Source organism: Lutra lutra, chromosome 2, assembly GCF_902655055.1.
Source record: "Lutra lutra chromosome 2, mLutLut1.2, whole genome shotgun sequence".
Classification (NCBI taxonomy): domain Eukaryota; kingdom Metazoa; phylum Chordata; class Mammalia; order Carnivora; family Mustelidae; genus Lutra; species Lutra lutra.
Window position 1 is genome coordinate 88849202 of NC_062279.1, and position 13914 is coordinate 88863115.

The window sequence follows — 13914 nt, forward strand, 5'->3', positions numbered from 1 at the left end:
AATTTTGACTAATAGTTATTGAGTGCTTACCTGTGCCAGACAGAGTTCTAAGTGCTTTATGTTTAATCCCTCATTTAATTCCCACAACAATCCTATGAGGCAGGTGGTAATATCATTTCCTTTTCACAAATGAGATACCAAAACATAGAGAGGTTGAGTTGTGCAGAATGTCAAGGAGCTGGCAAGTGCTGGAGCCATGATTTGAACACATGATCTGTGTTTCCTGAGCCCATACTCTGGTTTACTCTTTAGACTGTGTCCTAACATAATAATGCCTAATTATTTGTAGGTATTGTTTCTCCAAGCTAATCTTTTGAAAGAAGCTGGATAATGATCTAATAAAAGACGGGAACCTGAAATGTGTTTAAACCTAGGTTCTGATGGAAAAGAATATGAATTTGCAGTAGACACCAAATGAGCAAAATGTGCAGGGTAGTTGCTCTGTTTAAACCTTCAGAAACCTCTAAGCCTCTGCCTTCGGCTCAGGTCATGATCCCAGGGTCCTGGGATCGAGCCCCGCATCGGGCTCTCTGCTCAGCAGGGAGCCTGCTTCCTCCTCTCTCTCTCTCTCTGCCTGCCTCTCAGCCTCCTTGTGATCTGTCTGTCAAATAAATAAATAAAATCTTAAAAAAAAAAAATCCTTCAGAAACCTCGTCTTCTGAGGTTAGGGTCCCCCGCTAAGGTCCCACCTTCCTGTGGAGGTGTACGCCAGCTGGCTTGCAGACAAGTTTGTTTTCTTGTTTTCTTCAAAGTTCTCTTAGAATCTGCTCATCTAGTCCTGACTTAGTGCCCTGTTGAGAATCAAGTCCAAAATTCATACAAAAGAACATGGCAAACACATTTTTCCAAATAAGGTAACTGAGTATCCAAAAATTAAATTACTTGCCCATGAATCAAATATAGGACTTCTTATCTAATTTCAGTGTTCTTCCTTGCTGGCCAGGATTATTAGAAGACACTTAGAACTTAGCATCAGTTAATACTGAATTATTCACCATTTAATACAAGAACCAACAAATAGAATTCAATCTTAACCTTTTGTGACTTTCAGAGACCCTTAAATAATGTGAAACTTGACAAAGAAGATAAAAGAAAAAAAGACATGAATTTTCTAATAAGACAGAGATATGTAAAGGATTACAAACCTCTGATTGTGATTTCAAAAAAAATGTTCCTTCATCTTTAAAAAATACGCACACATTTCTTATAATTCTTCTTCCCAAGAGAGTAAAAACCAAAAAAAGAAAATGTAGAACTGATGCAACAATTATGTAAAATTGGTTTTCAGTGTTTCTTGTTTTACTGTAAATCAGGATTACTATATAATTGAAAAGTAACTCTTAGCTAAATTTATTACCTTCCTTCCTATCCAAACCATAAAAATGGGGTCAAACACTGGACTCTTAAAAATGAGATGCACTACTCTTTGGTAAGTACATACACTTACTTTAAGAATCCCTAAATCATTTTGGAGATTAGAATATTTCATTCATTGGACTTTCAACCCATAAGGAAGATCTCTTATATTTGCATGCAAGTACATTCAGTGTATTCTAATCTTCAAAAAAAAAAATTTTTTTTTTTAATTTTTCAGGTCTGCATGTCTTTGAAAATTAGCAATGTTGATCAGTTATCTTTTCCTGTGTGTTGGCCATCTGTTGTGGGGTTTTTTTGGATAGGTGTATAATGGGTCCTGTAGTCATTCTTTAAAAAAAAAAAAAAAAAAAACAAGATGCACAAAGCAAAAAGCTCATGTAAAGTAGGTTATTCGAGTGCAGAGTAACCTGGTACAGACACTGAAATACGCTTTTTTCCCCAATATTAAGACTGATTATTGTCCTTGTGACAACCTCTATTCCAAGTAATAAAATGTTACATAAGCAGATTTTAAAACACTTTGTTTAGTCAGATGTCAAGGACAAGTATAATGTTAATGCTAGATTTTTCCATGTAAGTCTTAATTAGAATACATACAAAGTTGAAAATTATAATAAAAATTGAAGTCCAAAGTGCTCACAGAAGGTTTCAACAGACATATGAATTGACCGGATGCAAAACATAGAGTCAGCTAAATTGAAACTGAAAGGAAATTTAAAGTGTATTCAAACCAAGCCTTTACATTCTATGGGTGAGTTTAATAAGTCCCAGAGATGTTATATGGCCCCAGTTTATTCAGCTAATTAGTGCTGGCACAGAAATAAAACACTCACATTTCCATTATTATCCCCCTCTCCCTACCATTGGAGCAGTTAGTATATTAGGTAGTATAATAATGAAAAATACCTATCTTTGTTTTTATATCAATATGGTGCTGCTGACCCATCATCTCCAAGATTTGAAATGGGCCTTTCCCCTGGAATGACTGATGGATTTATCCAGAGTCGTCTCCACCTACAGTCCAGTTCCTCATAGATTGGGTAGCACGGTGCTGTCTGACACTTGAAAAGGACCTATATCTGTAACCAATAAAATCATTTTTTCTTGCAAAAAAAATTGTTGACTCATACTCAGATTGATTACTTGAGTTGGCCTTATCAGAAATAAGGTCTTAGTAGGAAATTTAGTTTAATCGTAGATCTATCTTTCATTAGTGTGTACAGTTATTTTAGTCAGGGACTATATATGCCCACATGAACTTTAAGAGAGATGAGAGAGGCAACAGTGAAACAAATGTATCTAATGCAGAGAGGGTTTACATTTTCTAAAGTTTACATTTAGCAATTATTCTAAAGATATTTCCCATGTAAACATTATTGGGAATGACACCAGCATATGCTACTTAAAGAAGTGGACATTTGAAGTTGAAGCTCTTTTTCACTTTAAAATGTTCTTAGAATTTTCTGTGTTTCTAGAGTATACTAATGGGAAAAGAAAGAAAATCCCTTTTAGGATTTAAAAATATGTACTCCTTCAATATTAAAGCTTATTTTTATATAATAATACAAATAACTCAGAAATGTCTTGGTTCTTAAAATACCTGGCTGCCTTACTTTCAGATCATAAATTCTATTCATTTCTTTCAGTTTACTTGAGTTGTCCTGTACTATTTCCCTCAGATACTTCTTTCTGTCTTTTTTTTTTTTTTTTTTAACCAAAGGGAAAGTATTTTGAGCATCTACATGAGGAGAATACATATAGAATACAGACAGAAACTGGGCATGTGCACAGTACTGTGGAGTAACACAGCTGCACACCGTCCTGCCTTCTTTCTGTGCTCACATTAGTATCTTACTGTATATCGGTGGGGCTGCAGAGGAGGACAACCCTGTTAAAAAGAATGAGTGCACACAGCCCCCTTTCTGAAAGGATATTTATCTCTGCCCTACTCAAGTCTTGTACTCTAACCAAACTGATCTGTGACATTTCTCCAGGACCCTTTCTACCTTCTTTCCATCTCAGCCTTTGCTAATGCCTTATATTGCTGTATAACCATCTCCATAATCCACCTATTAAAATCCTACCCCGTTTCCTTGAAGTCTTTATTTCTGGCAGGAAGAAGCCTCTCCTGTTTAACGGGCCTGACTCATCATGCCTTTGTAATGCAGCTGTTTCATTGACTGGTAACATTTCCATTACTCAGGCTGGGTCTTTGCTCTTGAAGCCAGACTGATTCTCTAGCTCACTTTTACTATGCACCAACTTTCATATATATATTATCTCATTTTATTTTCCCAAATTGCCTAGTGAGGGACTTTGACAGGAAAGTTGTTCAGTCAACATTTGAGGATGAAAAAGTAATCAACTGAGTGATTACGCAAATCCTGCTGGTGAATCCTTGACTGTAGAGAGCTGCATCTGTTGCTTCTAGACACAAGTACATAAAAACAGTGCACATTCAGTGTGTGTATTTTATATACATATTCTAATAATGTTTACCTGGGAAATACCTTTTCAAACACACACACACACACACACACACACACACACACACACTAGCCAAATAAGAAAGATAAATAACAGATATTGTTAGTACATACATTGGAAAAGAAAATAGGATTTTATACTTTGAATCCATACCTTTGACTTGTTACAGGTACTCTAGGCACATTAAGACTATTGAGCAGTTTTATAATTGAGGGCAAAACACTTTGCATAAAGCAAAGGGAGTTTGTCTTCACAATGGGGATAAAACTATACATTTAATACTTAACCTAACCTTATCCTTTTATTTGTTTCACTTTATTCTATGGGTTTGTCCTGTTGTATTTTGTTCATCTGAGCTGAAAATTAGAGATTCTTGTCTATTTTAGGATAAAAACATTTTATTGTCTATTTTAGGGTAAAAGATGATGATATTAAGCTAGGCATTAACTAATTCGTGGGCTTTATTCTTATATGTATGTGTATGTATCTATATACATATATATACACATGCCCGATGTATAATGGTCTTTCACACCATTGTCCAGTGATTTTTTTTCTTTTTGAAATCTTATTAATTAGAAATACTGAACTACTACTACTCTGATCGATTATAACTAAGTTGTAGGCAAAAAGAAACAATGAAATAGGGACATGTATGCTACAGAGAGCTAGCCAGTTGCATTAATTCTTAGTGTTTAAGGGACAAAGTTAATTGACTCGAGAGAGCAAATGATTCCTGTTATTTTTTTCTGGTATTAAGTTGGTTTATTTCTAGAATATGAAGTATCACGTTTGCATCATTTAAGCATTAATACATGTTATGTAACAAAATTACTACTTATTTTATAACTTATTCATACAATTTTAAATCCACGGATAGTCATATGTTGGCAAATAATCTGTAATTTTCGAAAAGCTTCAGTATACTTAAGAACTATGTAGAGATTAATTTGAAAGTTTTGTTTACAGAAATTATTTTCCCTAATGTGTTGCATTCATCTACCATCAATACCACCACTCTCACACAAACCAGTTGGAACTATCGAATTATAATTGATATTTATAAGTATATTAATTTGCTAGAGCTGCTAAAACAAGGTCCCACAGACTGGGTGACTTAAAGAACGGAAACTTATTTTCTCACAGTTCTGGAGGCTAGAAGTCTGAGATCAAGATGTTGGCAGCATTGATTTCTTCTGTGACCTCTCCTTAGCTTGTAGATGGCAGTCTTCTCCCTCTGTCTTCATGGTCTTCCCTCTGTGTGCCCACAGGCATGCACATGTCAGTATTCAAATTCCCTCTTATAAGGACACCAGTCCTACTGGATTAGGATTTGCCCTAAAGAACTCATGTTAATTATTTATTTATTAATCTATCTCCAAATACAGTTAAGTTCTAAGGTACTAGGAGTCAGGGGTTCAACATATAAATTTGGGGGTGGGGGTAAAGGGACACAATTCAGCCCCTAATAGATAGAGGTGAAAGAAAGTGTGGGTGTGTGTGTGTGTTCACATTGCTCAGATTGCTAAGTAAATGAAGTAATTTTATTAACATGACACTTAAGTAGCATATTTATTGCTTTAATTTCGGTGGTATTTGTGAATGATCAACCTACTCAAAAAAAAAAAAAAAAAGCCCTCAGTGGAAATAAGAAAAGTAAATTCTAGCTCTGATGCTAACATTCCCTCAATTTATTTAACTAGCATTTATCAAGTACTGACTAAGGCTTTTTTTTTTTTTCTTAGAGCCAAAAGGTCTCACATTTATTCCCTGATAAAATGTGTTTATTGGCCAGGTAGGAAGGATGTTTACAGAGTGACAGGATAGAACACATGATCTTCACGCAACTTAAGTAAATATGTATGCCAGTCAGGTATGTCATCACATGATGTGTGATGCCTTCTAGACCCAGCCTGGTTCTTCTCCAGCACCTCCTCATGGAGTTGTACCTGACTTTATTACCAGTTTTCGTCCGAATCCACTGGGGAATGGGACGATTCGGCTTTTGTTTCTTGGCTGGGAATCGCTTGATTCTGAAAGTCTTGTGAGAAGACATGGCGAGAAACAGTCAGCCACACACAGCAGGATGGCAGCAAAAAAGAGAAAAGCTGACAAAAGGCATTTTACTGGGAGTGATACTAACTGTAATTTTGAACAAGTCATGAACTATTATTCTCCATCTGCAAAGCTGTAATTTAAAATCTCTTTACCTAACTCATAAGATTGCTCCACAAATAAGTAAATAAAAGTCCTTTGAGAACATAAATGTGCTAGCCAAGTCATTATTAGCAGGATTTTTAAAAGTAAATGCATTTTCCTCTTATTGCTGTTTTGCCATACAACTGACCGTGAATATTTTATTCATTGCAAGTAAAAATGTGAACTACTAGTTACTGGAAAATTCTTAATATAGTAAGCATTGTCAAATTCAGGAAGTCACCTATGATGTAACAGAAAAACAGTGTCAGAAAACTTAAGTTTAAGGTTCGGCTCTTGCCTGTACTAGCTGAGTAAGTAAACCTGCTCAAATCATTTATTAAACTCTTGAGAGTTATTTGCTCATTTGTACCTGAAATATACTTATTTCACAGGGAATCATTTATGAGGAATTAATATGATGATGTCAGTGGCATGATAGTCATATATTGAACCATGTGATGATAATCAGTCCCTTTGTCGACTATCAATCACATTCAATATACAAGATGATGGCGTAATATTACTTGAAAGAGAATTTGAAAGTGACCAAGTAATCTATTAATGAATTTTATTAACATTTAAATTGGGACAAGCAGATGGTCTTAATGCCTGAGGGTGTTATGTTTCTTTTATCTTAACATTATACTTTTCCAATAGATGTGCTACACAAAAGATGGAGCATAGTATCTTCACCAGAAAGAGAGATCACCTTGGTGAACCTGAAAAAAGATGCAAAGTATGGCTTAGGTAAGTCACTGAGATTCTTCAAGGGAGTAAAAGTTCAAAGAGAAACATTCTGTAGTATAATATTGGCATTAAGGCACCAGCCCGCCACGGATCAAGATACTGGTTGCCTCCCCACAGCCCCTTCACCCCACCCACCTAGTCAGGAAATGTGAAAGATGAAATGCCCACAAACAAAACTTTTACCGAATTCAACAGTCCCATTTCACATGTGTTACTTACTGATCATATCTGATCTGAGAATCTCTACACTTCTCTGCATCAGACAGACTGCTCATTAGTCCTTGAAAGCACCAGTGTCATGAAGATCTTTCTTAAATGTACTGTTTCACAGGATTTCAAATCATTGGTGGAGAGAAGATGGGAAGACTGGATCTAGGTGTATTTATTAGTTCAGTTACCCCTGGAGGACCAGCTGACTTGGATGGATGCTTAAAGCCAGGTACTTCACATTAGTTGATTTCCTGAGTACTTAACTGACAGGCATGAATTTGCACAGATGGCAAAAGTAGAACTCAGGAAAAACAAAGATAGTGAAAAATAATGTCGGCAGTAGCATTTCTAAGACTTAGCATGAATTTCTCTTCGTTTTTGAAAATACTGGATTGTCGGGTGCCTGGGTGGCTCAGTGGGTTAAAGCCTCTGCCTTCAGCTGGGGTCATGATCTCAGGTCCTGGGATCGAGTCCCACATGGGGCTCTCTGCTTGGCAGAGAGACTGCTTCCCTCTCTCTCTGCCTACCTCTCTGCCTGCTTGTGATCTCTGTCTGTCAAATAAATAAATAAAATATTTTTAAAAAGAAAGAAAGAAAATACTGGATTGTCTGTTTTTACAGGAGACCGTTTGATATCTGTGAATAGTGTGAGTCTCGAAGGGGTCAGCCACCATGCTGCGATTGAAATTTTGCAAAAAGCTCCTGAAGATGTGACTCTTGTTATCTCTCAGCCAAAAGAGAAGATACCCAAAGGTAATGTTTTGGATGTTTCTTAGCTGTGTATTCTGTTTCACTTTTCACAAATACTTCCATATCATGGATTAGATTAAAGCTCCAGGTGGTTTTAAGGTCCTTATTTCCTTCCTGAAAATTTAATATAGGTAGCTCTGTTTAATATTATACATTATTAGTGTAACTTTTCATTCATCACTTCTGAGATTTTCTATCTCATTCATCTCCAGTACTCTGCGCATAAAAGTGGATTTGCTGTGCCAAATCGACATCACTTAAGTAAATCTTGAGTACTTGCTGCATTCCATCCCTTCCTAGGCCCAATCAGAAATAAAACTCTTTACCCTTGTCTAATTAATATAACTATGTAATTGTTATCTACGAAGTCCTAACCTGAACAAGACTGTAAAAAATAAAAATATAAAAACATCAGAAATTTTAAAACAAGAGCATACCATTTTGTCTCATAATTCCTGCCATTAGCATGTTGTGGCAGAAAAGGCCCTTGACCAAGATGAGATGACTTGAGTTTGAGTCATGGTTATTTTTTGTTAAGAATGAGACAGTGATCTTGGCTCTGCCTTGTCTACCTTGCACAGAGTTGTTCGGGAGCTGCAGTAGTGAGGCAGTGTTTGTGAGAGAAGGACACACAGCACGTGCAGTGGGAAGAGCTCCAAAGTCTAGGGTCAGACTCTGTCTCCACTGCTTAATACTGCATACAGCAAGCAAATCACTTGAATTTGCTAAACCTCAATCCACTCATATATCAAATGCTGAATATGACGTGCTTATCTTATAGGTTTTGAAAATTATGGGCGCCTGGGTGGCTCAGTGGGTTAAGCCGCTGCCTTCGGCTCAGGTCATGATCTCGGAGTCCTGGGATCGAGTCCCACATCGGGCTCTCTGCTCAGCAGGGAGCCTGCTTCCTCCTGTCTCTCTGCCTGCCTCTCTACCTGCTTGTGATCTCTCTATGTCAAATAAATAAATAAAATCTTAAAAAAAAAAAAAAAAGAAAAGAAAATTAAATGAGATAATACATGTAAAGAATTAGCACATTGCCTGGTACCTATTAAGCACTTACATGTGAGTTTTAGTTGTGATTTTTAACAGTATTTTTCAAAAACGTTGTAGTGCTAATTATGTGCGAGTTACCTTCACCCCAAAGATACTGAGAAATATGTAAAAGAATATTTCAATGTTACCTGTAAAACAAGTTTAGATAGTGGATTTTTGGCATAATTTCAGACAATTAAGATACAATAGAAACAAAAAGAAAACATTTTTTACCATATGTTGTGACATAAAACTTTCTCAGGTTGTATACAGACGAGTTATTTTGACTGCACTTTCTTTTATTCACTAAGTGTTTTATATATATATATAGTGTGTGTGTGTGTGTATACAAAATATGTACATATATAAATAATGTTTTCAGTACTTGTTACTTGAACAAACACAACAAATAGAAAACACCATCACTGCCCAAAAGAGCCTTATAATTGAATTGTAGCCTGATCACCTTAGGCAGAGGAAGATGATTACATTTGAAAATGTAGCATACTTCTTTTCAAGCAGCCAAGACCAAAAAAAAAGGAAAAAAAAATTGGGATCTTTTATTCACCCTTTTTTAGCAAAAGAAGCATATGAATTCAGAAGAAACTCATTTTACATCTAAATAAAGCTCTAAGGGACTCCCCTCATTATTTTCTTTTCAATAGATATTTTATATAAAATGCATTCATTTGTTCAACAAATGTTTACTGAATGCCTGTGATGTGCAGGACACAAACTCTGCCAGCCTCATGGGACTTACACTTTATCAGGGAAGGCAAATATTGAACAACTAGCTAAACAAATGTTTCATTGTAACTATGATAAATGTTAAGAAGAAGTCCAAGGTACTGAGAGTATTTAGCAGAGAAACTTTACCTAGTGTAGGGACCAATAAAGCTTTTCTTTTTAGCAGACTTTCATGTGGTTATTTTATTTTTTACTATTTATTCTTAATAAAAGTTAAGAGCATAATGTTAAAGTATAGTTCTGTGAAACTGTTAACTTCAGAAAGCTAGATTAATCTTACCATATGTTAAGCTATACTGTAGTATAACTTGAAATAAAACTCAAAGAACCTAGAACATATACCTTAGGCTTTCTGTCTCAGGTATCAACCACCAAAAGAAAGGTTTTTATTTTTCTTTGTTTGCTAATATATTTAAAGTTATAGAATACATACTAGTCAGTTAAAACAAATCCAATTTATACAGAAATCAATGAAGTAAAAAAGAAAAGTTCCCTTATACCCATTCTCTAGGGAAACTCTTTGATGACTATGTCATTCTCTGTATATTAGAGATAAATTTGGGGGGAAAAAATACTGCCTCTTGTGTACACACACACACACACACACACATAGACACATACACTTTTTTTTAATCTAAATATCAGTTTGCAAGTTGCATACTCTATATTCTAAACATCCATGAATATACACTTTTTTCATGTGGCGATATATTTCATGTCATGGGTGCATCAAAATGTAATGTTTTTCTTTTATTGTATATCCAGGATAGCTATAATTCTTTTATAAATGTGGTTTCCAACAAACACACTTGTATATACACCACTAGAAAATGTACATATTCCTAGAGTTTAGACACTTAGAATTAGATTGCATATGCCCATTTGAATTTTTGACAAGTGCTATCTATTGCCTAAGTTTTATTAATATTTAGTCAGCCATGTACATGTGACAGTGCTCTCCTCACACCAACAGTGGTATGAGAAATTATCAGTCATTCTCATTTACATCAGCCACAGAGCTAGAAAACTGCACTAAACTGCACATCCCTGAGCAACGTGAGAATATCTTTTCATATACTTATGATTTGTATTTCACTCTGAATTTCCAGTCTACATTCCATACCCTTGTTGTACAGGAGTTTTACATCTCTTTCTTTTAGAAACTCTTTGTTAGGGATAATTGATTATTTTTTGTTATTTTTGCAAACATTTTCTCTCCAGTTGCTCATTCCTCTTTTAAATTTCCCTTGGTTTCACTTGCTCACAAAGAACTTTTAATATTTTATAAATTTACAACTGTAATTTTTTTCCTGAAATCTTTGATTTGTGTCTTACTTAGGAAAGCTTTAGGTGGCTCTTGATAAGAACCGTATACATAAGGAATTTGGGGTTGCCTTGATAATTATTTGGAGTCTAAAAAATGCAGTCTAGAAGGACAATATAAAATAGGTAAATAAATAACCACTAAATAAGGAGCAAGGAGTTTTGATGATTCAGATTATTTCTAGTTAGGGAATTGAAGTTTTCATAGAGGAGACTGACTTGAAATAGGTATTAGAGAATGGAAAGGGGGAGTTAAGGCAAGGAGGGTATGCACTTTCATAGAAGATGCAACAGAAATGATCAAAAGAAGGGGCAAAGAAAATAGCACCTGCGATATTTGTCAGGTCCTCATTTTGGCTCCAGGCCCCAGATCAGGTGTTATGAATACGTTACGCTATGTAAAATCCTTTCACGATCATTAAGAAACACTGTACGAGTATGTAAGCACAGGTATATGTGTCACTTACCTGTTATTCCCCTTGATGGATTTTGACTTCTAGTGCCTTCTACTCCTGTGCACATGGCCAATGGCATGAAAAACTACATGAAGAAACCTTCCTACATGCAAGACAGTGCTGTAGATTCTTCTGAGGACCACCGCTGGCCACAGGGTACCCCAAGGCATGTCTCAGAGAGCTCTTTTGGGCTGTCTGGGGGCCTGCGTGAAGGAAGCCTGAGTTCTCAGGATTCCAGGACTGAAAGTGCCAGCTTGTCCCAGAGCCAGGTCAATGGTTTCTTTGCCAGCCCTGCGGGTGACCGAACCTGGCAGGAAACACAGCGCGGCAGCCCTTCCCCTTCGGTGATATCCAAAACCACTGAGAAGAAGAGGACTGCTACGGACAGTAACCGAGGCAAAACGAAAAAACCAGGCATTTCTGATGCAACAGATTACTCTGACCGCGGAGATTCAGACACGGATGAAGCTACTTATTCGAGCAGTCAGGATCATCAAACACCAAAAAAGGCATAGTTTAATTTGAATCTCTGGGTTTGTTGTTGTTTTCTTTTTTTTTTTTTTTTCATTGAATAAAACAAATAACAGCGAATATATTACAGAGGAAAATAACCTACTATAAACGGCTTATCTTATTCTGGAAAGGAGGAATAGTTTATGTCCTGTGTTACTAACTGCTACTGCATTTGATGCTAACTTTCAGACAATTTAGCAGCTTTGAATACTAACTCTAAAATGGCTATGATACTGGATACTTGCAACCTGGAAGTTGGGAAAGAAATGAATAATCAGGTTATGCTTATTTTCTACAGGTTGTTTATCTCTTGCATACTTAATGTTTATATCAATAAGAATTTAATATCTGGAATAGTTGTTCCTAAACAGTTCGTATAATGGGCATTTGACTATGTGGATAGCCTAAATTCTTCTAAAGTTCTGAACATTTGAAAATAATAAGAACAACAACATACAGAATTGCTCATTTCCTAGAAATGATGTAAATGTAAACTCACATTCACAAGAGGATTCAGAAAAGAAACTTGAGCTCTTGATTCACGGAGGAACCAACATTCCACATAAGAGGGTTATGCCCTTACAAATGGGGCTTAGCTGTTGTGCCTCTGTTTATACTGGATTTGTAAATGTAACCAAAGTAAGCATGAAGCCCCTTCATCTTAGTGGTCCCAGTTGAAAGCTGCTGCTTGATATATATTGATTTTTAAGGAAAGAGAAATACTTTCTTAATGTGAGAGCATAAAAAACATTGGACAAAGATTATGTAAAAGCCAGGTTTGAACTGGATTCTGGGCTTCACTCTGCCTTATCTAGCTGTTTGACCTGAAGCAAGCCCTTTAATCTCTAGACCTCAATTTCCTCAACCATAAAATATAAAGGCATTGGATTAGATGATCTCTGAGATGGCTTCCAGCCCTCATGATCTTTGAATTTAGTCTATCCCTTAATATCTTGCTTTCCTTAATTTTTCCAAAAAGCATATATTGATCTTCCAGTAGTAATTCATTTTGACTCTAACAAGAAATCCTTTTGTTTGTTTTTCTTTGTTAAGGAATCTTCCTCCTCAATGAATACATCCAACAAAATGAATTTTAAAACTTTTCCTTCATCACTTCCTAAACCTGGAGATATCTTTGAGGTTGAACTGGCTAAAAATGATAACAGCTTGGGGATAAGTGTCACGGTACTGTTTGACAAGGTTTTCAAATGTTTCCTCTTCTCCATTTCCAGCAGCCTATTGTATGCCAACTTATTTATTTTGCTTCTGAAGGGAAACCTGTCAAATAATTTCCCAAATTACAAATTGAAATTGTATCTTAAAACTTTTTTAAAAAGCTATGTGCTAGTGACTTTTTCCTGTGGTTTAGAAGAAATTAGACAAATCCTACTTACTTAAACTACATAGATTTCATAATGCTTAATCTGAACACAAGACTAAGAAAATATAAAATTAATAAGTGTGTTTTACATACATTTGACACTTCTACATGAACATCGGGTAACACACTTTAACCTACATCATAAATAAATTCTAATGTGTATTTACATGCCCTTACTCCCCATAATATATCCTAATTGTAAACATGACTAGTATATTAAAATTAGAGGTTCCCAAGGAACATATGTACTTTTATAGTATTTAAATATAAGCATAGGCTACTTGATGAAAATACTTTAGAATTCTAGTCTATTAATTCTAAATTGTTTATTTATTTATCTTTATGACATTTAAAGGATATTGTTAGTTAGGAAAAACCATTTCCAAACATGGTAGAAATAGCACTATTAACATATAGAAGTCAAAAAGAAAACCTAATTTTCAAGCACTTTTTATTTATTTTTTTTTCAAGCACTTTTTAAAATATTGTAACTCTTTACCTCTTGCCCTTGACTTCTTTAGAATTTTATTATCTTCCTGGTGTGAAGGGAGCTAAAACCTGTGCATTCACAAGAGATGGAGAATCTACTCATTAAGTCTCATTTACAGTGTAACAAAACTAACCTACCAGAGCCTTTTAAAATTAAAAAAAAAGTTCCTTGACTCATAGATTTGCAAGTTGCAGTTTACC

General features: G+C 35.4%; 1 protein-coding gene across 10 annotated transcripts in view; it reads left to right on the top strand.

Moving 5' to 3' along the window:
- PTPN13 (protein tyrosine phosphatase non-receptor type 13) overlaps positions 1 to 13914 on the top strand; it is a 208292-nt gene that overhangs the window by 150279 nt on the left and 44099 nt on the right. For 5 of the 10 annotated variants that reach the window (XM_047717886.1, XM_047717888.1, XM_047717889.1 and 2 more), the window contains 5 exons: positions 6721 to 6810; positions 7142 to 7249; positions 7642 to 7773; positions 11376 to 11839; positions 12897 to 13043. In XM_047717886.1, the coding sequence (XP_047573842.1) occupies positions 6721 to 6810; positions 7142 to 7249; positions 7642 to 7773; positions 11376 to 11839; positions 12897 to 13043 (941 nt within the window). The remainder of the gene's footprint in view (positions 1 to 6720; positions 6811 to 7141; positions 7250 to 7641; positions 7774 to 11375; positions 11840 to 12896; positions 13044 to 13914) is intronic. The other 5 variants (XM_047717887.1, XM_047717890.1, XM_047717891.1 and 2 more) reach the window with 2 other exon arrangements.